At 44.3% G+C, this 23,542-nt stretch overlaps 1 protein-coding gene across 1 annotated transcript in view; it reads right to left on the minus strand.

The window, feature by feature from the left end:
• Positions 1-20,332, minus strand: part of zgc:153039 — a 78,133-nt gene extending 57,801 nt beyond the window's left edge. The window contains exons 1-6 of the mRNA XM_030381228.1: positions 19,680-20,332; positions 17,983-18,117; positions 16,684-16,821; positions 16,024-16,332; positions 15,497-15,604; positions 11,404-11,515 (exon numbers count right to left, since the gene is read on the minus strand). Coding sequence (XP_030237088.1) covers positions 11,404-11,515; positions 15,497-15,604; positions 16,024-16,332; positions 16,684-16,821; positions 17,983-18,117; positions 19,680-19,908 — 1,031 coding nt within the window. The 5' untranslated portion in view covers positions 19,909-20,332. The remainder of the gene's footprint in view (positions 1-11,403; positions 11,516-15,496; positions 15,605-16,023; positions 16,333-16,683; positions 16,822-17,982; positions 18,118-19,679) is intronic.
• Positions 20,333-23,542: the final 3,210 nt, after the last annotated feature.

Raw genomic sequence — 23,542 nt, forward strand, 5'->3', positions numbered from 1 at the left:
TGTTGATTGCTTCATGCATAAGTTGACACTCTTAAATGCTTTGCTTTCTTGTAATATCGCTATTCTACCACTAGATTCGGTCCGTACGAATGGTCAGAGGTGTGCTTATATTTATACGCATTCCTAAGTATAAGCACATTTTGGTAAATTCCACACTTTGCGTGGCAATGTTCGTTCGCACAAATCTGTGCGTAAGTACGGTTGATAATTGAGGCCCCAGGTCTTTGGGATAAGAGGATAAACAGAGGTCCTCTCTGCAGTGATGAACCTCTCAGAGGACCATGAAAGTTAGGACAGGGAACTACAACCATGTTGTGTTACTGATCGGATCGGTTCCCTTTTGTTGAGACAAAATAGCTGAGCTTCAACACACACACACACACACACACACACACACACACACACACACACACACACACACACACACACACACACACACACACACACACACACACAAATAAGCCTTTCTTTATCACATTACTTTAAAACCTTCACGTTCCGACACTGTGTATCACTAAGACAAGTATCAGTATTAATCTTATTATGAGTGTGTGTGTGTGTGTGTGTGTGTGTGTGTGTGTGTGTGTGTGTGTGTGTGTGTGTGTGTGTGTGTGTGTGTGTGTGTGTGTGTGTGTGCGCCCAGCAGAGGGAAACTCATCATGTTTAGGGCTCTGCTTGTTGCTGCGCCACCTTGACATCAGGAGATTTAAAGGATTTCACTCCCCTACCAGGGCTTGAGGCTGCTATCAGTTTTATTATCAGATACATGAGGTTTCCATTAGCCATTAGTCACTAAAACACTTTGATCACATGCCTCCTCCCTACAGCCACCCTGCTATGTGAGCCTGCTATCAAGTTGGAGCCCCAAAGTTGATAATCGTATGCGTCCTTTGAGACCCTCTTTCCCAGGTCTATTGTTAATGACCTTCACTCAGTCACCTATTGCATCACTTCCTTCAGGGCTTCGCCCTCTTAATTGATCATTGTAGTATATTTCAATGCCCTCTTTCATATATATGACACCACCACCACTGGACCGTGGCAACAATACTCCATATCGATAGGTGGAGAATGGAAGGTGGAAGAAGGATGTTTATCTGATGTTGTTTATGTGTCACTTGAAGGAGAGCGTGGGCTCCATGAGGATGCCGAGGTTTCTGACCAGGGGGGAGGGAGTGACAGAGTGACCATCGATGCAAAGTGAGAAGTTCTGGGAGGTGGAGAGGATGGATTTTGGGCCAAAGATGATCATTTCAGATTTATTGACGTTGAGTTTCAGGAAGTTGTGGTACATCTAGGTTTTGATGTCAGTGAGGCAGTTGGCATGGGGCATGGGGTCGAGGGGGGAGGAGGATGATTTCATGGTGGAGGGTATTTTGGAGAGGTCTGCTGTGGTTATGGGTGAGAAGATGGAAAGCTGGTGGTCAGGAGATGAAAGAAGTGGAGGTTCTGAGTCAGGGCTTGTGGCAGAGGAGGTGGCAAGCTGGTTGGGGATGATTTATATGTTGGAGTGGAAAAATTATAGGAAGTTGTTGCATTTCTCTGGGGTGAATGAGGATGAGATGTTTGAGGAGTTTATTAATGTTGGAAAACAAGCATGGAGCTCGAGCACATTTATGTGTCGTGTCCTGTGCTGCACACTCCAGACCCCTCTCAACGCCCTGTGCTGCCACACTGCCCCCCAGCCAGAGAGAAAAGCATCGGTCACTACCACCTCGCGTCGTGAGGGGATCGAACCCAGTGTGACACCTTTGGCAAGAAATGCCCTGCGTCTCCAGGGTTGTAATGCCAGGAGGCATTGACTGGACACCCTGACTTTCCTGGATCTGTGCATCCTCGGATCTAAGTGGAGGCCATGGGTCCAAACTTGGAACGGCCGCAAGTGGAGGAGGCCCAGTGGCACTATTGAGGTTACTGACGTCAACATTCCCAAAAGCCTGAGAAAAAGGCTGTACCTTATCATCCTGTCCACCCGAAAATGCAGGAGAATCTGGAGTATGGCCTCTACCCGCCGCGGAGAAGGGAAGGCCAGCATTTGGACGGAGTCCAGGGTTATGCCAAGGAACAGTACCTGTTGGCTGGGAATTAGACAACTTTTGCCATAGTTGAATGTAAGACCCAACCTTTCCACATGGCCTAGGAGGGCTGTAGTGTCCTGCTCTGCCCGTTCCCGGGTTGGAGCGCAAATAAGCCAATCGTCCAGATAAGGGAGGATTTGCATTCCGGTGGCTTGCATTGGTGCGAGCGCTTGCCACCTGCACCTTGTGAAGATCCGTGGGGCTAGTGATAACACAAATTGGAGGACCCTGTACTGGTAGGCCCGCCCTTCGAATGCGAAGCGCAGCTATGGCCTGTGATGTGGTGCTATCGGGACATGAAAATAAGCAGAGCCGGATTAAATAAATGGACTACACTAGGCAGACTGTATTTTTTGGGCCCCCCTCCATCGATAACCTAACCTAACCCTAACACTTACCAAAGTTACTAATAAAAGTTAATTCACATTTTACATAGCATAGTCTTTGGTTACAAGTTGGTTATTTGTACGCCAAAATAAGTCATGTGTTATGTATATTAAACAGTCTATCACACTATTTTTTGATTTTTATTATTTATACGTTATTACACAGCTCTATTAAATGCCAGAAAATGCAGAAAATCTTAATTAAATGTGTTGATTAAATTGAATAGTCGAATAAGTAGTCAAATATACAAAAACGAATAAAATATGCAGTCAGAGAAAGTGTGCTGTAATGGTAAAGATGTTAATCTTCAGGGGGATAATTTTCAGCCTTCCAGCACCACAGGCCTCCATTGCAGTAGAAACACACACAGCATCATCACGATCTTGTGGAGAAATAATAAAATGTATATATAAGCTGAAAGACAGCTGTTTGAGATTTGAATATACCGGTACTTGGTTTGTTCCTCATATTTCATTTCATTATAGTAGAAAGTATAGCCCTATATTATACATTTAATTTATGTCTTCACTTTACTTATTAAGATTTAGATTTTTAAATGGAAAACTTACATTTACAGATGCTTTCTCCTGAGTTTTGATGAGGCAAAGTCCTCTATGATGTCGTCAAAATCCAGGGAGGTTGTAAATGTATTCTCAATTGCCATCAGGGCAAAGGCATTCAGTTTTTTTTCTGTAACTGTTGCTCTCCGGTATGTTTTCACCCGTTTCAACGCAGAAAATGATCTTTCTCCTGAACAGTTTGCAATCGGTAATGTCAGATACATGCGAAGGCAAATGTCCACATTAGGGAAAGCATCCCTCAAGCCTAGCTCTAGGAGCTTCTTGTACATGGCCATGACTGATTCTTCATCTTTCACCATTGAGATGAACTGGCAAAACTCTGCTGTAAAGTCCTCCTCAAGATCCTGAGGGTATATTTTCTTTAGTTTTTCTGTGGCTGCACGGATTTGTTCAATGTCCATTGATTTTGTTTTAGTGAGGAAACCAAATTTCTCCTCCACATTTTTGTATGCGTCTTTGCGTCGTTTCAATTCTTGTGACAAGCAGTCACAGATGACATAATGTGTGTCAATCAGGAATGCTTCACGGCCTGAGCGCTGCACCTCTGGACCTGCAGACTCACCGAACATAATTTTCTTCAATCGTCTTCTTTGGCTATCTGCTTTGTATCCCTCTGTTGCTGTGAGAGTTTTGGCCTCTGCTTCATAGACATTGAAATCATTTCTGGCCTGTCCTACGAACTCTATGAGTGAACTGTACAGAATAGGAACTGTACATACATCAATTTGTACCTGCTGCAATGCTTTGCTGGTGAAATTGATTCTTCTCAGCAGGGCATCCCACAGTACCGTCATAACTGCAGTTTCAAGGGTGTCCATCACTGTTCTTAATTGACTCGCCTCATATTGAGCAGCTCTGGGGGTTCCATGGTTAACTTTGATTTCATTCAAAGCATCCTGAATAGCTTTGTAGCCAAATCTCAGAGCTTTTGTTGCATCAGCTCTCGCAGACCACCTTGTGCCGGAAAGGCTCTTCAGTGTCAGACCTCGTCCACATTTTGTGAGGTGGGCTGTTAAAATCTCCCACCGCGAAGTTGAAGCTGAGAAAAAATTGTAAAGATTTTGAATGAAGCCAAAAAATGAAACTGCTTCTAGGCAACATTCTGCTGCACATGCACCGACTAAATTAAGAGAATGTGCAGAACATGGTACGAAGTCAGCATTAGGATTTATATTTTTTATTCTAGCCTGCAGTCCAGAATATTTCCCTGCCATATTACTTGCATTGTCGTAGCTCTGCCCACGACAGTCCATCAAATTAATGTCCAGTTCTTTTAACTCAGATTTGAGTGTTTCCTCCATGTGCTCTGCAGTATGACCATGTAGTGGTATGAACTCCAAAAATCTCTCGACAGGCTCCCCACTTTTCTTCAGGACATAGCGAATTATCAAAGCGAGCTGATCAACATGTGTGACATCAGGTGTTGAGTCCACAATGATGGAGAAATACTTGCCATCTTTAACTTCCTTTACAATGGCACGCAGAACCTTCTCAGCCATCAGCTGAATAAACTCATCACAAACTGTAGAGGACAGGTAACTGGTATTTCCCCTGCCCTTGTTTCCGTATCTGGCTAGATGTTCTGACAGTAGTGGATCAAAGCGACTAACTAACTCCAAGCATCCCAAAAAGTTCCCATTGTGGGGTGATCCTACTAACTCATCGTCCCCACGGAAGGGCAGTCCTCGCGAAGAAAGAAACTGAATAGTGGCCACTATACGTTTCAAAATGTTGAGCCAGTATGCCCTCTCAGACTCCTGTTGCTGTACTATGTTTGAATCTATGCGTGCATTTTTATTTCCAAGTGATGATAGACTTAGCACAGCAGTGCGATGATCCATACAATTCTCATGTTCATGCAAGCGATTAGCACAGTTTTTCCAGTCATTAAATCCAGTGACAAATTGATTGTCTTTTATACTGAACAACTTGCAGCAGTAACAGAATACACTACCAGTAGACGGTGAGTACACTAACCATTTTCTTGACAGGGTTTCTCCATTTAGCTTTTTTCTAAAGAAATGTTCCTTAGTTAAGCTTCGGTTAATGTCTCCATATTTCCTCTTTGATGCAGAGAAATCTCCAATATTTTGACTGGGATGGTTTAGTGCAAAGTACTCACGCATCCTGTCGTCAATTTGGTCCCACTTTGCAGGATCAGATGGATAGCTGGTCAATACCCTTACCGGGTCTAAAGGCTCCGTCAAAATGATATTGGGCTCACTTTTTCTGGCCGGCTGCTGTTCTTCCATCATTTTGTCATTCTGTGACGGCGCTGATGTTGACGGCGCCACAGCGTCTTCCGCCGCGTCTTCGGGCCGCGTCTCCGGGCCTGGCTCCGGGCCTGGCTCCGGGCCTGGCTGCGGGCCTGGCTCGGCCTCTGGCTCGGCCTCTGGCTCTGCTGACACGAGCAGGTTCACAGCTGTCGGACGGCTGCCCGACAGAAACTTCTGTAAAGCCCCCCGCTGTTTCTTGTTTTGTTCCTCTTCATTTTTTTTCTTTTTACGTTTTGCCGCACCCGAAAGCATCTTGAATGTTAGCTTACTCAAGAAACGTCTAGCTTTATTGTTCCGCTTAGTCTTGACCCGCTGACCTCCCCTCGGACTTAACTGATTGGCGTTAATGTGACGTAACGTTAAGATAAACAACGTCACTTTTTTTAGTTAATTAATATATATTGATATATTATAACTGAAATAAATAGTAGGTAGGACATTTGTATTGGCTATTTAATTTTTTTTTTTTTTTTTTTTTTGTACTTCTGTCTGGGCCCCCCCCCGCCCATCAGGCCCTAGGCACGTGCCTAGTTTGCCTTTGGGTTAATCCGGCTCTGAAAATAAGCATCCTTTAAACCTATTGATGTGAACCAGCTTTGCCGTGCCACGGCCTGGAGCACTTCTGCTGTCTTTAGCATTTGAAAAGGCAATATTTTCAGAATACTGTTCAGCCCTCGTCCAGTAGTCCAGTATAGGGTGAAACCCACCCTCTTTTTTTGGAACTGAAAAATACACTGAGTAAAACCCACCTTGCTGTGTGCCCGGACCTGAGCCGTCAGTACCTGCCCCCACGTCCTCAGGCGGCAGAGGACGATTGGTGCCATAACCTTGTGGAGGCTGCTGTCTCGATAGAGATGTAGCTCCCCGAAGGCTAGCAAACTGCTGCCGTGTCTGGTTAGCCTGGATGCCACGATTCAAGGCCTGTTGTGCTGCTGGGCCAAACAGCTCTCCCGGAACTACGGGGAGAGTGCAGAGGGTTCTCCGGCATGGCTCTGATAATGGTGACTGGGCCAGCCATACCTGGCGGTGAGCCAGCGTAAGCAACGACATCAGCCTACCAAGCTATCTGGTCATGAAGGCAAACGCCTGCAAAGACGTGTCACTAAGACTCTGTGCTGAAGTATCTGCACTGGATGTTTGCAAGGACTGAGACAGGGCCAATATCAAATGGGACAAGGAGTTCCCAATACGGCCCATACGTGCCGCTGTGTCATAGCACCTCGTTAATAGGTCATCAGTGATGCGACACTGTGGCCTGGGACAGCGAGCATTCGGCCTCAACACCTCCTCTGGTGCCACAATGAGGGAGGCAATGGTAAGCTCTACGGCTGGCATTCGGTCAAGTCCATGCTTGCTGGCATTCTGCATTGAAGCCAAGCCCCTGCTGTCACTGGTGTGATGAGATCTGCGGTCGGGCCAGCATCTGTGAAGCTCCTCAATATATGGCTGGCAGGGAGGCACAGAAATAATATCTTGTGGCGGGACATGCCTGAAGAATGCACTAGCTGGAGCAATTGCTGCTGGAGCTGCATCCAACCATAAGCGTGCCAGTGTCAGTCGGACCGCTGGCTTAACCATGGCCGGGGAAGCTTCTGAGCCTGCCCTAGACCCACTCCCTACATGCTGGGAGCTGTCTTCAGAAGCCTGGATAGAAGCCTCTACCTTGCCCTGTCCTTGCCTGTCCTCATAGAACTGGCTACAGGAAGCCCTCGTAGATAGGGCATCTCCGTCCGATTCTGGTGTAGTTGGAGCCTCAACCTCAGGGATTGACCCCTGGGTTGACGCTAACCTAACGGTATGAAGGTTAAAGAGCAAACTCTTAATCTCAGCGAACTCTGACACTAGCTTGTCTACTTTGGCAGCATAACCGTCAGCCTTCCTAGCCTTCTTCCTGGGCGGGGCAGCCCTGGGTGGGGAGCGTACTCGTACCGTTGGTTCTCTTTCAGGCGGGGGAAGCTCGCCTTCAACCTGAGGTCCTTCCACCTCGGCTAGTCTTGCCACTTTCAGCCCATGTGGAGTGAAACTGCAATTCATACACTGATCGTCGGACAGCCCCTCCCTCAGGTGGACCACACCGAGGCATGCGGGGAATTCATCATGTCCATCTTGGGCTAGCAGTGGAGCCATGCAAGTGCGGCAACCATGTGAGCCCAACATGTCGGGGGAATTAAGCTATCCAAAATAGTATTTTTCCAGAGTGAAATAGTTACTACTGAGCGAAAACATCCGACAGTAATAATTCAACAAAAGGGTAGCAACTGCTCAACGTAAGAAACTCAAACTAAAACAGTGTTTTGTTTTTTTCTTTCACAATTAAATTTATTTCTTATTTACCCACTAGCCTTAACCGTAATGGGGAGCTTCTGCTCTTAAATTCCAAAATATGGAGTACACACTTTAACGAGCGAAAACACTCGTCAGGGAGCCTTTAATTAACTGAAACAAAAGTTGTTAATGTGAGCCGAGCTCACCGGCGAAAATACCGGTATGCGGCGTTCATAACATAGCCATGCGTGACTATTCGCAGCCCTTGGAGGACGAATCCGTGGCTCCAACCATGCATTTGCAGGGCAACCAGCAAAGAGTCACCGGCTAATATTGCTTTTATTGTACACTCACATACTTAACTACAGAGTGCCCCTGTACTATCTGTGCACACCCCTTCTGTAGTCGAAGAAAATATCCCAATTGAAAGGCTATGGCTTGAATTTCGTTTTGTGGAGCATGAAAAATTCATTTCATTTTGAGGTGTATATATAACAAGAGGGTTGCACTGTACTGTCTGCGCACACCCCGTTTTCTCACGATCAAATACTCATCAATCCTAAAAGTTGTGGCCTTGGACCCGATGTCTGTGTCAAGAAAATATGCGTTTGCTGAACGGTGTTTGCAGATGCATTGATTTAAAAGTAGAACTTATTAACGCTGTATCAGCTGTTCTTTCCCAAATAATTTAACGAACGTTATCATTTACCCTCAAACAAGATTTTGTTTTGGAGGGCTGGGATATACTTTGCTCGAGTTTATTATTGTTATTATTATTATTTTAACATATGGCATAGCCTACTACAGTGTTCATTCATGCACCCACTATGAAAAAAAAAAATCCACAATCCACATGCTATTTCTACGCAGTTTCCCACATGAACAATCTTTGACATGATAATATTTAAATTAGGCTAATTGTTTGCATGTTTGTGCTGTGTATAGCGTACGTGTGTAAGCTTATGTTACAGTTCCGACCTGCCTAGGCACGTCAAAATAGCAACACCAACTGCGCCAGTCAGTGGCGCAATTACTTTATCGATCTGTAAAGGCCTGATTCCACCGGAAGCGTTACGGCTGCGGCACGTCTTGGCCGCGGTCACCGCAGAAGATAGGTTCCACTCTAATCAATGAGACCATTTCTATCGGGCGCGGCTGCGGAACGTCTTAGCAATGTCCCAGGAGCGGCTCGCCGTGCCGCAGCGCTATCATTCCGTAGCATTTTTATTTTTACCGCAAGCCGTTGCTGAAACGCGTCAATTTCAACAGAGCAGATCGAGCAGGGCAGGAAGTGAAAAAGTAAAAGCCATAGAGCATCCGGTCAATTTTCAAAATAAAACACAATACTCAGCTCATGTAGCCTATCACAACGTCATTTATGTACCAAATCATCCTTTTTATAAGGGCAATGGCCGGAAGGACAAAGCGTGGCATTTAATTGCAGTCGTTTTGGGAGTGGAAGTTGAGTACATTAGGTTTAGGATTATCGCGTGATCTCGCGTGAATACGGCTGGCTCGCAACGCACGTTGCGCTGCCGTAACGCGCCCGGTGGAAATGCAACCAGGGCAGAGTCGCAGCCGTAACGCTGCCGTAACGTGTCCGGTGGAATCCCCGGGTAAGATCGCCTCTGCTTTTCGTCGACACGCCTCTCAGGGCACAAGTGTAGTTGCGCGAGTTTGCTGCGGGGGAAAAAAGCTTTGCGCTGGGTGCAAACTAATTGAGGCAAGTGAAGCAAGTTCATAAAATAATAAACAAAATCCGCCACAGCTTAAGGCCCTGTCCACATGGACAAAAACAATCTTTCTCAGCATTGCAGGAATTTCTCCGTAATGATGGACTCGTTGCACAAAAGCATCTAGCTGTAGAAACATTGGAGTATATATTCCAGTCCTATATGTGACACTGTTTCTCCACCAAAAGAATGGTGGAGCATGCGCATCAAGCTTGCGCTCTGTATACAAACATACAGTAAAGGAGGAGAAACCAAGAACAACAACAGCAGTTGTTAAACTTTGTAGAGCAGAAAAGGTAGTAATTACATTTTCCAAGGGGCTGTATTTAAAGTTAGAAAAATAATTAAATTCAAATCAAACAAAAACAAATTACACGGAAATCTAACAATGTCATCGTTTGCGTATCTCCTTCTCCCTGGGACCTGGTTTCAATAGAGTGCGTTAGCAGGCACCGGGAATGCCGGGTCCGTCTGGACGTTCACCCAAACGTGCAAGAAAAATCGTATCCGTGTGGACACGGCCTAAAACAGTATCTGTTTTACACACTGTGTTTTTGGACTGAACTGCAAATCTGTTTGTTGTGTCCTGTGAAAGTAATTAAGTGTGTCGTATCCAACAAGCCTCATGTCCACCCCTTGATGCCAGTGCTTGTCTTAGGGTGCACTCACACTAGGCCATCTGTACCGTGCCCAAGTCTGTTTTACACCAAGTGCACCCCTAAAGTCTAGATCGTTTGGCTAGTGTGAGCGCGCCAACCGTACTCAAGTACAGTTCAATTCCGTGGCCTGAGCACACTTCGGAGAGGTGTGCTCTCCGAAGTTAAACAATAAACATGGTGGCAACTGGTTCAAAAGTGGGTTGAAGTTGGTGCGATAGCGAAGTTGATTCTTTGATAAAAAATCCCCCGTTCGTCACGGCGCGAGCTTTCTTGGTTCACTGAAGAAGGCGGGGCTGCGCATGGAGTCTAGAACTCTTTAGAATAATTTTTGCATACTAACATCCCAAATGTTGTTTTTTTCTTATGAATGAAGACACCCACATGCCAGAATAAGTTCACGTCTGAGTGTAGGTTACAAACGCGATTAACTATTTTCTAAGTACAAAAACAGCAAAATATTCTTTATTTTGCTGACCACTTGTTTTCTATCCTGACAAAAGCCTTGTAAGGACAGTTCCTGTGTATCTCTCTCGTAGATCGCACCATCTTTCAACGTCTTTGTTTAATAGGACTGCATCACCTTTTCTCACATGATCAGCAGCTCGCAGATTTCACTTTCCCTCAAGTTAGAACTGCTCATGATCATAGCGCTGTGTTGTCTCTGTGGAGAGAGCGCAGCAACATCTCTACCCAAGCCCCCCTCCTGTAACCGTGGAGCTGTCGTATTTAGAACAGAATGAAACCCAATAAACCGCCAATGTGTGCGGGGTCCAGGAGGGTAAATTGGGGTTCTAGCTTAAGCAGGCAATTTACCTCGGGGAGTGTAAACACGCGGACCGTGCCGAGAAAAACCGAGTGCATAAAACAGCATATTTGGCAGTGTAAAAAACGCTCAGTGAGAGAGGGCTGTATCTGAGTAGAACGGCTCCAAATAAGCAACAAAGTCAGTAAAGTGTCAATTGTGTTCGCTGTGTCGTCCTCCATTGTTGTTCTACTAAGCAGCAGACGCTTGGTGATGACGTATGACGACGTGATGACGTACGTACAAGAGGCAACCGTACTCAGGCCCAGTTGAGATTGCCTAGTGTGAGCACAGGCCAGCGGCACAGCGGAGGGGGGGGGGGGGGGGGGGGCAATCGTACTTGAGTACAGCACAGATGTCAAACGGACTTGGACACGGTACAGATAGCCTAGTGTGAGTGCGCCCTTAGGCAGGACAAGGCCCTGTGAGGGTAATGACTAATCAGGAGCCAGTCCTGGCTGACCTGGCAGAGGGCCCCCCTGACACACTCTGACGTGTGTGTGTGTGTGTGTGTGTGTGTGTGTGTGTGTGTGTGTGTGTGTGTGTGTGTGTGTGTGTGTGTGTGTGTGTGTGTGTGTGTGTTTAAGTTGTGCGACTGTTCATGTGTGTGCTTGTCCCTCACCGGTCACAGGTGCAAGCCGCCATCACCATCAACAGGTTGTAGATGATGAAGGTGAAGATGACGGCGGTGATGGTCCCACGAGGGATTGAGTAGCTAGGGTTCTTCAGGTCCCCTGGGCATACACACACACACACACACACACACACACACACACACACACACACACACACACACACACACACACACACACACACACACACACACACACACACACACACACACACACACACACACATTAAACTAAACCACATTTACAAGCTGTCGCCACACACAAATACATCACACTAAAGGCCGATTCATACCTCCGAATTACCGGCATCGACAATCGCAAACATGGCATCAGTAGATACGATTTTGCAAGATTTGACAATATCGTTGATATCGATATATGCGTTACAATGGTCAGTTTCCGCCTCAAGTGTCTGTGTTTGCCTTGGAGACTGTGAGCGCGACCCCTCCCCCTCCCACTCTGTCCTTCCGAACGTGCGCAAAGAGAGAGGGGTCTGGCCTGCAGACATCCACCCACACGCTTCAGACATCCACCCACACGAACTTCCACTGTAGACATCCACCCACAGAAACATCCACCAGCAAACCGGAAATTGCAAAAAAATAATAATGTCGTTTTGCACTGCGCAAGCGCGAGTTGTAAATTCTATTGCCAACGTGCGAAAGGGACGGGACTGCACGAAGCTATGTGACACGTTCGGTTCAGCTGCACTTGGAGGTTATGGTAGGTGACTATTCAAAACAGCAATACAATTATAAATGCACGAGACTTGCATTTCTTTACCGATCTATTAGTTTCATTAAGTTTCGATTTTTTCATCAAACAAATAACCGAACGTTACACCAACATGAAGCATTTCTTGTTTTAATCCACACTGACGTGGATAACGCTAGCTAGGTTTCATTTTTGAAAGATAAGCAAATGTTTTTTGTAAACGTTGTGTAGCCTATAGTCTGTCTTATTAAATGATTTTACAGATTTGTAGATGTGTTGCGAGTGTAAACGTTTTTAAGATGTTGACTTTTGACAGTCATCTGTAGACCAAAACAGAGTTAAGTTGTGATAAAATAATGAGCTCGTTCCGCTTTAACTAGAGTTGCACCTATCAGCTGTTCATCTCCGCTGCGGTGGCTGAGAAGTGTGATATCATTCAATTGACAAAATCGATCTTTAAATATTCGATCTGCCTTTTAAGTTCATACAATCTGTTTATAACTAAGAGATCATAACACTTAGTTCAGTTAAAAGGGGTAAAAGAGATGAAAAATGCAATAAAACTGATAAAAGTAAATTAATTACTGTTATAGCCTACTATCCTGTCTCAGATTCTAAATGTTCAATGTCCCCCAGTCAATAGGGTGCTGGGGCTCGGACAGTTCACAAAACATATGACAGAGAGAAACAGATGTAAAGTACAGTATGAGGTAGAAATATATCTTATTATTAATTATATGCCAATAATAGATAAAGTTGATGCTCTGAAGGGACAATAATTGCTGCACCCACCTAATAAATATTAAGTTTTTCCATTTTTCAGCCTGTTTCGTGTAGACTACCACTACTGAATTACCGGCCTTTATATAGTTTGCTGTGCTGTGAGAATGTATCGTCTTTGATCTTAATTTTTTCTACAATTACAACATCAATTGTAACATTTTGTTCCGTCTTTTGTAGGTGCATCGCTCGTTTTTTGACGATGTTTCAATACCAGAAGTCACCTTTGATTTTCAGGAAGACATGGACATAACATGACAGCTGAGGAGGATCTTCAAGTCAACACCATATTCCTGGGTCGCTGGGTGGACACTCATTGACATTGCTGTGTGTGTGTGTGTGTGTGTGTGTGTGTGTGTGTGTGTGTGTGTGTGTGTGTGTGTGTGTGTGTGTGTGTGTGTGTGTGCGTGTGTGCGTGTGTGTGTGTGTGTGTTGAGGTTCGAGTTCGGTTATCTGTTGAGTGTATAATGCGCTTCTGAATAAAGTGTTAAAACATTTACAACGTTTTGATTTTATTATGACTTTACTTATTTACTTTAGTTACACACAGAGCTAAGTTCAAACGCAGACTTGAGTTTGTCGTATTTAAAAATGGGCAAATAAGGTGGTCGAGCAGCAAGGTAAGACAATATTATAGACAATTAGAGCCAGATATAAAATGAAGGATAGTTCAGAGTAAGAATGTAGGAATGCAAAAGTGCAAATAACATATGATAAATATGTTGGAGTGCAGTCGAACCTTATGATATTAAGGCAGCAGAATGTAACATAACTAGACCTAATATAAATATGTCAGGAAAGGAGAAGCTAGAGGAATTGTTCTAACTATTCCTGTCTACTTAGTTGCTGTATTTTAAATAATTATTAGCCTCAATCTCTAATGCCCTTCAGTTTTACAAACCGAGTATCAGTTTGGGTCCTATCAAATATTAAATAGAGATGATTGCAGTAAACACAGAAGGAATTCTGAATTAAGAATTCTAAAAAAGATGTGTGTATTTACAGAGAGAATAGCCATGAGCTCCAGCTTAAAGTCAACAGCCAGTGTCAAGTCTTCTGTCTAAAACCGGAAGCGTTTATCCGATTTTATACCGTAATTTATTCCGTTCATGTATGTAAACACATTACGTAATGCACGTTCATTTACGTTAACACATTACGTAACGACCGATTTTTATTTTATTTTCAGATTTTGCCCGTTCATTTACGTAAACACATAACGTAACGCCCGATTTATTTATTTATTTTCAATTTCGCCCGTTCATTTATGTAAACACATTACGTAACGTAGTGTGTTTACATCATTTTTATTTTATTTTATTTTCCGATATTTTTTTTTTATTTTCCGATTTCCGGATTTTCATCCGACATCGGCGAAAAAAACGGCACATAAAGTGTAGGCCTACGCGGCGGTGGCATGTGACACCCCTCACCAACCCGCAGATTATCTCCTCAAAATGTTGCGCCATTTTTAACTGACCTCTTAACTCGAAATCCGTGGCCAAATCACAGAAACACGCCGATATCCGTGTGTGAGCCACGGAATAACGGAATAACATTTACTTGCATTGGAGCAAATTCCGTGGCCACATCACGGACAATTGAAGTGATTCCGTCAGACCACCACGGATTCTGAGTTAAGCCCCCGCTGTGGTCAAATGTGCCACACACACAGATTGAAACGGGAGCACACACACAGATTGAAACGTGAATCTGTGTGTGTGCCACGGAATATCATTGTCATTTATTTGCATTGGAGCAACTTCCGTGGACACAACAAGGACAATTTAAGTGTTTCAGTGAGACCACCCCGGGTTTTGAGTTAATCCCCCGTGGTCGACTCGCTCGTTGAAACGGGGATCCGTGTGTGAGCAACGGAACATCAGCGTCATTAACTTGCATTGGAGCAAATTCCGTGGCCACATCACGGAAATCGGCGTGTTTCCGTGATGTGTCCACGGATTTCGAGTTATTTGTCCGTAGTCATTTCACGGATTCCTGTGAGACCAGGTTGTGTATAATACAAGTATAAAACCTTAAATACAATATATCTATACATCTTAGATATTATGCTACTCTCTATTTTCGCGAATGGTCTGACTTCTGACTCTTTACTGCCGCCTCGATTTCCGTTGGTATTGCTCCGTTTCTCCCGGAGCACTCCGGATTCGTAAGCTCAGAAGCGACGGTCCCACTGACGGACGAAACACCTCCGGGACCGGACGAAAGGGTTCCTATCCGTATTTACTATAGGGTGTGAATGGGCCTTAAGTCAACCACAGATCCAAGCTGGTCACAGAGACGCACAAACACACACAACAGACACACACACAAGCTGAAGCGCCACACACACCCACACACGCACCCTTGCCCCTCCCTAACAATTATGCAAAGAGTCACTCAGGAGTGACATCACCAGAATGTGGGCTAAGCAATTGGCATGCTTTACATTTTCCCTGAAGCCGTTCATTCCAACCTAAAATGCTGTTGTACATTGGTGATCAGGCATTGAGTCAAAAAGGCTTATCACATCAATGATTAAGGGACTGCCTCACGAAAACGAATTCACACACACACCGTTGGCAGTACCTGATATGTTGGATCCAGTCATAATGCCGGTGCAGCCATTAAACACGACAGCGAAGACAGTAGCAAAGTTCATCATCCTCCCTGTGGTGTAGTCCACCCCATATCCGTCTGAGAGAAGGAAGAAAGAAAACCCACATTATACACAAAAAATGTAAGGGCATATGGAACCATAGACAGTATAGGGCGGTCAAACATGGCCAGGAACACCAGTTTTGGGGGGGGGGGGGAACTTCATGCTTCGTGCTAATATAAGAGAATACTTCTTCACACACGTGTTGTGAAACAATCAACATCTGGCGCATCAACTGTTTCTGTAAACAAGAGCCAAGCATTTGATTTAATGGGACCAATAGAGAAAAAAAACAAAGTCTCTCTTTGATACAGCACGCTAAGGCTTATTACCTTAAACACACACACACACACACACACACACACACACACACACACACACACACACACACACACACACACACACACACACACACACACACACACACACACACACACACACACACACACACACACACCTCCCAGGTTTCCGAGCAGCGTGTCCAGCTTGAACCCGGTGAAACGAGCCATGGGGCTGCTGGTGTTGCCGGGCAGGAAGGCGGAGCCGGGAAGCGTGACGTTGTGCGGCCTGACGGAGAAGAAGCTGACGAACACGGTGCCCAGCGAGAGGATGACCACCAGGAAGATGACGAAGGTGGCGCTGGCATAGATGTTGGCGCCCACCAGGCACACCAGCAGGCAGAGCAGAGCCACGGCCGTACCATACAGCAGGGACCACCAGTACCCCGACGGGAGCACCTGGTGGGGGGAGATGGGCAGGGTGCCGTCTGGTGGACAGGGGGGGATAACAGTGTGTGAAAGAGATACTGCACTGCAAAAAACACATGCCTCCATTGTTCGATTTTTTCTGCAATAATTGTAATAACGTTTTTTATTGGAAACAGAATGACTCTGAAATAAGGCAAAAATATTTGAAACAATATCTATAGATTCATAATTAGGCTTAATTATTTGAAACAATATCTATCGATTCATATTCCTTATGCAAGTCATTAAACAAAGTGAGGCAGTAGGTGACTTATTGGCGGCTTGATAGAACACAAGAGAGTTTCAGAGCTAAGCTAGCAAATGGCCTTGAGGACCCCTCCCGCTTCAGCCTGGTGGTGGGCCCTCCTTACCTTCAGGCATGCCAAAGGTGGACTCAATGGCCTCCACCAGCCCCAGCACGAAGAGGGCACTGGCACACACGTTACCCAGGAAGAACATGAGGCCAATGCTGCCCCCGAACTCCGGGCCAAGGGCTCGACTTATCATGTCTGGGTCAGGTTAAGGCTACAAACAGCTTCACAGGTAAACATATCGAAAAAAGGATGCTTTGCAGTTTGTGAAGAGCTGATAGTGGGGAGTATGGATGCCTAACTTATAACATATAAATGTATGTGTATGTTTGTGTGTGTGTGTCACTTCACTTATCTTTCTTTCTTGATTTAACCCTGCTAAAATATCTACACTGCTAGTTACTGTTCCCCTTTTCTTGGGATGCGGACAATCCCTTACCTGTTTGTGAACAACAATGGTCATACAAGGAAGTTGTATGATATATGTAATGGTGATCATTACCCCATTTGCACAATGCTCCTTATGTGAAGAAAACACATTATTATTATGTGCATTATGTCCTGTCCCTCATATTCTGCCATCATCAGGAACTTCTGCGCCTTAAATAGTTAGAAAACCCTCAAAACCCGTCTTCAGGTAAACCCTGTTCTGTTAGGGTGTGACCAGGTGCGGTCGAACATTGATGTCTTATTTTCTATATAAAATGCGATGCATGCTATATTAAATCGCTACCATCTGCTATAAACGCTTTTCCAGTGATTGTTTTGTGTGCTGGTGGGCTTTGACAACGTTTTACAACCCACCTCACACCTGCTCCTGTGGACCCAGTGGTGTCTATACAACATTTACAACCATTTTCTCCGCCTCAGAGTGGAGGCCTAAAACCTTTTCTATGAGCTCTACTTTTAACCTGCATTAATTACCTTTTGATTCCAGGGACAATATATGTGTTATATAATTTGGCTGATTTAAAAAAGAATGATACCATCTGCATTGACCATCTCTTGACATACTTCTCTATGCATCAAATTGTGCTGGAATAGTTTTTTTTCTATTGTTGTTCATTTTTCACAACCATTGGAGTAAAAACATGTGCTAGAGTCCAGCAGCTGTTTCATGTACAACACATTGGGTATCCCTGTGTTTATGAACCCACATACACCCCCACTATCGGGTCCTATTCTGGAGCAGTTCTAGTATAGCCATTCAAGGCTCTTGTGTAGTGGTCACTATGAAATAATTCCTTTCATGCAAGTTGGCTCAAATACATCCTATATAATGTAGGCCTTTACAGAACATCTCTGCATGGTACTAAGCATGGTGGTGGTTCTACAAGGTGGGTCTCAGCTGGAGGATACAGTAAGCCCCCCCGGCGTCCAGGGCCCCGTTGGTAGAGATGGCACAGACTGAGAGCACAGTCATGCTGATGATGAAGTAGGCCACCACATACATGGCTATGGCCTGGTACAGACCGCACTGCCCCACCATGAAGCCTGGAAGAGAGAAACACGGATAGGAGACAGTGGGACAGAGAGAGAGAGAGAGAGAGAGAGAGAGAGAGAGAGAGAGAGAGAGAGAGAGGGGAAGACAGACAGTGGGACAGAGAGAGAGAGAGAGAGAGAGAGAGAGAGAGAGAGAGAGAGAGAGAGAGAGAGAGAGAGAGAGAGAGAGAGAGAGAGAGAGAGAGAGAGAGGGGAAGACAGACAGAGGGACAGAGGGGAAGGGGGAGAGAGAGAGAGAGAGAGAGAGAGAGAGAGAGAGAGAGAGAGAGAGAGAGAGAGAGAGAGAGAGAGAGAGAGAGAGAGAGAAAGAAAGAAAGAAAGAAAGGGAGAGAAAGAGAGGGAAATTAACATAGTAAAATACAGAAGTTGACTTTGACCTAACTGGCAGACACGCCCAGACACGGTCACGGTGGTTTTACGGACCACCATTAAAGACAAACTGATAAAGATTGCTGTTGTTCATTAGCCTTTGTTCAGAATTTGCAGAATTATATGGTATATAGTTATTCCATAGGGTCTGTTTGCATGTGAGAGAGTTTGTTAATCTCCTGATGTGAGTGGTGGTTCAGCCCAAACAGTGTCGGTGCGGAGAAGTTAGGAGGCGTTCACAAAGGGGAAGTTTGAGGGTTGCAAATCATTTTTCACATCCACAATGAAACCAGCTGTTATTCCCCACAACTGTACTTCCTTTATAAAACACACTTTCATTTCTGTTGATCGGTGTAAAATAATGTGTGTGTGTTTGTGCGTGTGTGTGTGTGTGTGTGTGTGTGTGTGTGTGTGTGTGTGTGTGTGTGTGTGTGTGTGTGTGTGTGTGTGTGTGTGTGTGTGTGTGTGTGTGTGTGTGCCTGTGCGTGTGTGAGGGCCAAAGCAGCAGCTGAGTCTCACGAGACCTGGGGCGAGCACGGGGGTGATCAGAAGCCCCCCTTCACCCTCCTCCTGAACCACCACCACATTCTCAAACGCACGCACACACAGTTTAGTCAGAGGATAGTCCTTAACGATGTTAACGGTTTACGACAACAAAACAATATGTTCTAATTTGTCTGAATTGTTTTCTGTGAGTTTGAGGGATATGAATCTGATGTTACTGTGAATCCTCTAAACACTGTACTAGCTTTATGAAGTGTGAAGCACCGTGGAAAGGGTGTCATGCGAACCTGATTACCGACTGAGACATGCAGGCTCTGCTCTTCCAATCACACATCTGAATGGAATGCTAAACAAGGCATGTTGTGTGCTGCTGCACGGGTGTATGTGTGATTCTATCCGGAGCTACATCTCACACATTTGGTCATAAGTTTGATGGTTACCACAAATTGTCCCTACTATTAACTTGACTTGTTGAGTTTGTTGAAGCACATCAAGACATCGGTTAGGCTGCAGTAGGAGGGCTTCCACCAACACATGCCTGATCTCAGTTTGGTTCTTAATGCTCAACCAAAATAATAAACACTTCCAATGCGAAGAACAACTATGTATTGTTCTTTTGAGGATGTTGAGATGATGATGATGAGCGACTGATGAAGTCACATCCCAGCAGCATCACTTACCTATCCTGAGGAAGACCACCACGCTGAACATGGACAGCAGGGTGGGCACCACCACGCCGAAGAACGTGTTGAGTTTCTTGGGCTGACTGGTGCTCGCCGGCCCCCGTCTGGGACCGGCTGCGCTCTGCCCCCTGTCCCGGGACGGGGGCACCGGCAGCACCCCCGCGGGTTCCTCGCTGCAGCTGGCCTCGGAGAGACGGTAGTGGAGGAGGGGGGTCTTCTCCGACATGACGACCCTCCGCTTCAGAGCTGAACAAGTTCCCCTGGCTGTCTGACGGGACTCTGTAGGGCATGTGTAACCATGCGTAACGCGCTCACCAAAGGCAAAAATGCGTAAAATGCTCCATCGTCTCAAATGCGGCCCATAGGCGGATGGTCTAACTATCTGTTATCTATCTTTAAAAGTCTCTCCTCTACAACAGTACAGTAGGATGTGGGCTACCGGCTCCAACCTTGCCCGCCTATCTTTAAAGAGTAGCAATAGTTTCCACTTTTCGGCGAAAGAACACACTTTACGCGATAAAGTCAACGACGTGTGGGAGCGAATCAATAACCCACGACGTGTGGAAGCGAATCAATAACCCACGAGACCATCACTGTCAGTCAAAGCGTCCCGAGCCGCACGGTCCGGTCATGTGACGCCGCGGGGCTCCAGCCTGTTGACTGGTCACGTGACGCGGGCCTCCTTTCCGCCCTGCAACATTCCTCTGAACCCGGTGTTAGTGCGTTAGACCTGTCCTACATATTAAATAACCCAGTGCTAGGAGTCCATTAGTCCTGTCCCACCATGTTAAAAAACCCAGTGTTAGTGAGTTAGTCCTGTCCTACATGTTAAATAACCCAGTGTTACAGTGCATTAGTCCTGTCCTACATGTTAAATAACCCAGTGTTAGTGAGTTAGTCCTGTCCTACATGTTAAATAACCCAGTGTTAGTAGTGCATGAGTCCTGTCCTACATGTTAAATAACCCAGTGTTAGTAGTGCATTAGTCCTGTCCTACAAGTCAATAACCCAGTGTTATTGAATTAATCCTGTCCTACATTGGATTTACATCTTAAATAACCTAGTGTTAGTGGTGCATCAGTCCTGTCCTCCATATGATTCACACGATAAATAACCCGTTGTTGAATGTAAAAACTAATTTGAGGGAGGTGTATGGAGCTTGTGTTTGATGAGCTTGTGTTTGATGAGTTTTTGTGTTGTTGTTGTGTTGGACCAGAAGGCATTGTGTACTGATTGAATGGTTGTCTACATCAACTAGTCAACATTGTTTCATCTAATTGCTAGTAAATAAAATGTATTACATTTATAACACTGTAAGTTAACACTATATTCACAGACAAGTTATAATTCTAAATCTTTATACAATATAACTTATAATTTTATAAACATTATAAATCTTTCAGGAGCTAGGGGTTCAAGACCACAACCAAGTGGTTAACACGGTGCTCACATAACACGAGGCATCACAAGGAGAATCACGGGTCTGGACGTTCATCACACAAGATCTCCAACTAGAGATGTCCGATATTATCGGCCCACCGATATTATCGATCCGATATTAGCATAAAAATGTAATATCGGTCAATATCGGTATCGAATTTTTTTTGAAAAAAAAACAAAAAAAAAAAACATGGCACTTTTCCCTTAAATTAAGTTGAAGTATTTTTCTTATTTTGCACAGACAATGTTAACATTTGGAAAGCCTTGTTGCATTCAAGAATGCATCCAGTGGGGCATCACAATAACATTAAGCATGTTGGGTTAATTCCACAACAGGAGATATGTAATGTTACCTAAATTAGGTTTGAGGAAAAATAACCCAAATATCGACATCGGTATCGGCTGATATCGGAATCGAAAATTTAGAGTTGGACAATATCGCATATCGGATATCGGCAAAAAAGCCAATATCGGACATCCCTATCTCCAACCCTCACTCAACACATCAAACAAGATAATCAAACATACATTTTATCAAACTACTTGACATGTTTTGTTTTGATGCAAACTATGAAGGTGTTCCCTGGTGGCGCCCATCTTGGGTACAAATCTAAACTGATCCCGAGTAGCACTGAAATTAAGATATATTTTATGCTAGTTTTACGACGTGTGGTAAGTAGGCAGACACAAAGATTAACAGATATAAAGTCAACAGTCTAATCTGATTAAAATTCATGTGCCTCTCTTTTCACATTCTCTCCCTCTTTCACACCCACTCACACACACCCTCTCTCCCCAGTCTCTCTCTCTTCCACACAAACACTTTATTTTAAGTGCTGTAATATCAGTGGCGGATCTAGGGGGTGGCAGGGGGGGGGGGGGGTTGATTGATTGATCAAAGATCATCACTATTCAAAGAGGTATTCCATGAGCTGTTCAGGTTTTGCAAAGGTATCATTGCCATACCTGTGAGTACAGCTGACTGTGAACGAAGCATTTCCACACTCAAACTGGTCAAGACCTACCTTAAATCTACCATGGATGATGTTCGACTCATTAATCAAGGAGTAGAGTCAAGACGAGCAAAAGCCCTGGATTTTGGTGATTTTGTGAATCGCTTTGCTAACTACTGTTGTAGGATGAACCTATGGCTAGTTAATGTATTTTGTATATATTAGAGGCAGGGATTCAAAAGTTAAAAAAAATTATGTTTTGCAATTGTGTAATTTATTTTCTGATAAATGCACTGCATTTTGACTTTTTGCTTTTACTGTGTTAGATCAGAAGGTCAAGTTGGTGGATTTTTTTTAAACAGACCCGAAAAGCTGAGACGACCTGCACTTGCTGTCTTAGAATCTGTCTTCAATCTATACACATGAGGCCTTTAGAAATGTGACATTTAAAATGAGACAGAAGTGAACAATTACTACAAAACTGTCTCTGAGTCTCTGATGATGTTTTTGGATATAAGAAAAAAAATAGCTAATAGGTAACTGCAAGAAATTGATAGAGTAAAAGTGTATTAGACAATTAGACCACTGTCTGAATTAATATTATGATGCAGAGTTACAGCGTGTACATGCCTTAAATATTCCTTTAATTTCAAGAAGCCTTATATGCCATATGTAGATTTATGTGCCACCCCAAAATAATCTCTGGTCTCAACCTGGCCACTAAAAATGTTCTAGCTCCACCACTGTGTAATATATATATTTTCCATTAGCAGTTACTTCACTTCTTTTATTGTGTACTTCATTGGAGTACCATCGTAAGCATCATTATATATAATGAGGGGACGGCCGTAGTTAGAACACAGATTGCGGCCAAGATATATATCCTGGTTCAAAGGAATTGATTCACATAGACAACGTAATGTTTATATAATGTTCCTGTAATCATCTGTTTTTAATTCCTTTGCAAACATGCAACCCACCTCTTTCTGCGATCTATAGGACTTAAGTTGGTATCATTGTTTGTCAACCCAGTCTCACGGAAATACGTGACATTGACACGTCATTTAATTTATCTATTCATTCGTGATCTGGGACACGTCATTTAAATTTTTTCGTGCCAAAAAGCAGAAATGTCAAACTCATGTACCTAATGTCCCTAGGCCTACAGATAATTGATTGTTTCTTTTTCTCATTTGTTTCAAGATTTTTCAACCAAAACACAGAAAAATTGTCTGTGATAACTAACAATATGACTGCTTTTGGCCACCCGTTTCTACTTTCACTTTTGATTCTGAGAAATTGTGGCAATTCACAGATATATTTAATGCAGGTGCGCTGCTCTGGAGGCAAACCGCAACGGAAAAAAAAAAAAATGACGTGTGCCAGATCACGAATGAATAGATTATATGACGTGACAGTGTCACGTATTTCTATGAGAATGGGTTGCATTTGTTACAGCACACAGCA

This window comes from Gadus morhua, chromosome 16 (genome assembly GCF_902167405.1).
Source record: "Gadus morhua chromosome 16, gadMor3.0, whole genome shotgun sequence".
In the NCBI taxonomy this organism is placed as follows: domain Eukaryota; kingdom Metazoa; phylum Chordata; class Actinopteri; order Gadiformes; family Gadidae; genus Gadus; species Gadus morhua.